The sequence below is a fragment of the Augochlora pura genome, unplaced genomic scaffold (assembly GCF_028453695.1).
Source record: "Augochlora pura isolate Apur16 unplaced genomic scaffold, APUR_v2.2.1 APUR_unplaced_1537, whole genome shotgun sequence".
NCBI lineage: Eukaryota > Metazoa > Arthropoda > Insecta > Hymenoptera > Halictidae > Augochlora > Augochlora pura.
In genome coordinates, this window is record NW_027581592.1 from 1 (window position 1) to 4,060 (window position 4,060).

General features: G+C 45.2%; 1 protein-coding gene across 1 annotated transcript; it reads right to left on the reverse strand.

Annotated features, from left to right (window-relative positions):
• Positions 1-1,212: 1,212 nt before the first annotated feature.
• LOC144477498 (uncharacterized) lies at positions 1,213-3,546 on the reverse strand. Its single transcript, XM_078195223.1, has 2 exons — positions 3,418-3,546; positions 1,213-3,279 (listed from the first exon to the last, which is right to left on the reverse strand). Exons 1-2 carry the CDS (start codon positions 3,544-3,546, stop codon positions 1,213-1,215), a joined length of 2,196 nt encoding a protein of 731 aa, XP_078051349.1.
• Between the last annotated feature and the right edge of the window lie 514 nt (positions 3,547-4,060).

A 4,060-nucleotide genomic window follows, 5' to 3' on the forward strand; every position in this document is an offset into this window, starting at 1 on the left:
GCTCCGCGTTCGAACTCATCCATGAATTTAATAAACGATGTAATTTGTCCAATGATACTACCGCGTTTGCGTCGCAGGGTGCTAATACCGATACCGTGAGAAGTGGGACGAGAAGTGTATTCGATGGAAGGATTTAACATAGTGATGTATTTGTAAGGAAGCGATCGATCGATTCAATAAATGTGAGTCTACCTAAGCGACGATTTCGATGGTGATGCAGCACGATGTCCAAATCTGGTTGTTGTTGAAGCTGACCTCAGAATGGCAGGATGTAGATGTTGGATTCACACGTCTTGGTATCGCACTGACTTTACGTTAATCAATGATTGAGTTATCCAAGATCACTGAATCCGGCTCGAAGGACCAAATGTTTAAGCGCGCTCCGCGAACGACTGATAGCCTCCGAGTCGTCGAAGGTTGTAAGGCTCCGACTCAAATAACTTTGAATTCGCGGTTACGGCTTCTCTACATGTTTTACTGTGAAGAGATTTTAAATTGTATTTGACGGAGCAAAGTTTGAATTATTTGCTGTGATGGTCACGATACGAATGGCGACCCGGAGTTGGTGATGTTACCAGGAAATCTTCTAGCGAGAGGGATGACGCGCTGATTGGTTATTTTCAAAATATCACGAAGTCCAATCAGCATATTTCCGAATTTTCACCGTCTCCTTCCATGCGCCCTTGGCGCGCCTTCTCTTGGAAGAGAGGGGGTGATACCTCGGCTACGTGAGGGTCTCGAGCGCCCGACAATGCCGCGTCCCTTGGTTTCGGAAAACTCGAGGAACCTTGGCGATTCCGGTAGGTTGTTCGCTCGTGACATTCTCTTCTGACGAGTCGAGTTTATGACATGTAATTAGCTATTGAGCAAGAGGTGAAAGTTAAAGTAAAATTCTAAAATGCATGCTGTAAAAAGACAAAATGCTATTGCCGGCAATATCGAGAAACGTTAAGCTCAAAAATAGCCCTAATGTCACGATTTTGTCATAAACAAGCACCCAAAATCCTCACGTATTGTGTTTCATCGCGCTGGTCGAAAGATATTTACAATAATACAAAAACGGTTCTTTCCGCGTGTTCATGCCGCGGAACATACTCCCCCCGTTGAGAGGGCACCGATCAACATTACATAAATACACATACATTCGTCATTCTCACATACAACGCTCGGATGCAAAATTCGTCACTAATGATAGCGTCCTTCATGATAAAATTAAGAGCTGGACGATGTTTGCTGGTCCATGGTGCTAGGTCCGCTAAGAGGCACTGGTGAGTTAGTAGATGCCTGCTCGCTGACGGACAGTTGTTCATGGGTTGACGGCTGCTCGCTGGTTGACGGCTGCTCGCTGGTTGATGGTTGCTCGTTGTCCTCATCTGCTTGCATGGGCAGCGGTGCCAGCTTCTTGACGTTGCGATCCAACATAGAGGCGGCAGTTTTCACTGTCACCACGCGTACGATGCCGTCTGCGCCTGGATGGACCTTGATCACCCTGCCAAGAGGCCATTGAATATAGGGCACGTAGTCTTCTCTCAGGAGAACGATGGTACCCTCCTTGATGGAATGCGAACCATTGGCCCATTTGTTTCGGTTGGTCAGCTCATTTAGATATTCACGATGCCACCTTGTCCAAAAGTGCTGCTTAATCTTCTGGATGTGTTGCCAGCTGGAGAGGCGATTGGATGCGGTGGACCTGAAATCTCGCTCTCGCACACAAGTTAGTGAATCGCCGATTAGGAAATGACCTGGTGTGAGGACGAGGAGATCGTGAGGGTCGGAGGAGATGGGAGTTAGAGGACGAGAGTTCAAAACGGACTCTATTTCTGTGATTAATGTGTTAAAATTCTCAAAAGTAAATAACTCTGCCCCTGCGACACGTTTTAAATGATATTTGAAGGACTTAACAGCTGCTTCCCACAAGCCTCCGAAGTGTGGAGTACGTGGTGGAATGAAATGCCAATTGATGGCTCGATCTGTAAGAAAGTGTTGGACTCGATTATGATGGTCGTCTGAACGCAAGAGCTCGCGGAGTTCACGCAACTCATTGTTTGCTCCAATGAAATTTGTCCCATTGTCCGAGTACAGGTTGCAACAATATCCTCTTCTTGCGATGAAACGTCGAAGTGCCGCGATGAAGGCTTCGCTAATTAGGTCACTCACGACCTCGAGGTGTACTGCTTTTATTGCGAGGCAAACAAACACGGCTACATAAACTTTTATACGCTTACGGTTTCGCTGATTTCTATCTTTGATAAAAAACGGTCCACAGTAATCCACTCCGACGTTCGTGAATGGGCGAGTCTCTGTAACTCTCGCCTTCGGTAGATCGCCCATGATGTAATCCACCGGGGGTGGGTGAGCTCGACGACAGCGTATGCAACATTTTAATGCTTGCCACACTTGGCTTCTACCGTCTATTGGCCAGTATCTCGTCCGGATTGCGTACAAGCTGGCCTGCACGCCAGCATGCAGCTGAGCACGGTGTTCGCTTTCGATGATTAACCTGGTTATGTTCGTTTTCGGAAGAATGATCGGGTGTTTCTGATGAAATGGCATAGAAGAGTGCCTTAGTCTACCGCCGACGCTCAAGATTCCGTTCTGGTCCAGGAATGGGTTCAGACGCTGGAGCCTGCCTTTTATTGTTCCAGTTTGATTGTTACCGATTTGTTGAAGTTCCTTGGCGAAATGTAGTTGTTGGGTGATTCTGATGATGATATCGTGAGCGTAGCGAAGCTCTTCCGTGGTTAAAGGTCCCTTCGAGGTTTTAATCCGTCTCCAGCGAAGGCACCGTGCAATAATGCGCCGCGTTTTTTCCCACGACGAGTATCTATCTAAGATAGAAGTGTCCACCTGAATTGTGGTCAAGCACAAGGTGGATTTCTGCTCGGGAAGAATACTGGGAGTATTCATTTTCCATGTCGGCCAATGAATTTCTTCCCTCTGTAACCAATCGGGTCCGTGGGTCCAGATGGATGGTCGCAGGAAATCATCTGGTGACTGACCTCGGGATATGAGATCCGCTGGATTATCGTTGGTGGGTACATGTCGCCAGTTTGAAACATCGGTTTTCGATTGTATTTCTGAGACCCTATTTACAACGAACGTTTTTAACAAATGGGGTGAAAATCCTAACCAATTGAGGACGATTGTGGAATCGGTCCAGAAGATAGTGCGCTCGATGGGAATATGTAAGGCTCGTTGTACGGTAACTGCTAATGACGATAGAAGAAGGGCTCCGCAGAGTTCGAGTCGTGGAATGGTTTGTGTTTTCAACGGAGCTACCTTAGATTTAGCAATGAGAATGTTAATTTGAATATCTCCATTAGCATCGATTGAACGAAGATAGATGCAAGCACCATATGCCTTCTAGCTGGCATCGCAAAAGCCATGTAATTCGATTTTGATTGCTGAATTAATTACTGTATTTCTATTAAAGACTACATTGTTTAGCAAAGGCAACTGTTTGTAATATTGTATCCATTCCGTATGAGTAGACATTGGTAGCGATTCATCCCAGTCGATCTTCATGGACCAAATCTTCTGGAGCATGATCTTGGCGGTAATGATAACGGTTGCGAGAAGACCTAACGGATCATAGATTCTAGCTATTTCTGAACTAATGAGTCGTTTAGTAACGCGATGTGTGAACACATAAATTCCCTTGTAGCCTCTTCTATCTCTCTTATCCAAGGTTATCCTCTTATGGCCTTGGATATCATAATTTATCTCACTTATATCCAGGTAAATTCCATTGTATCCTCTTCTATCTCTCTTATATCCTTACATATTATGTTGTATCTCACTTATATATACGTAAATTCCCTTGTATCCTCTTCTATTTCTCTTACATCCTTGGATATTATTGTTACGGCGACTTGTCTGAATGTCGTCGTAATGTGGTATTGCTCTGTGGTGAACACCCTTTAGAGAGAATAGCTAAAGACAGGGGTTGCCACGAATCTGTTGTGTCAATAGACAGTCAGCAGTCGAGACCGAACCGTCAAACGATTCGTACCGATCCATTGTATCTATATTGTATATTGTATATAAACGAGTTGTAAAT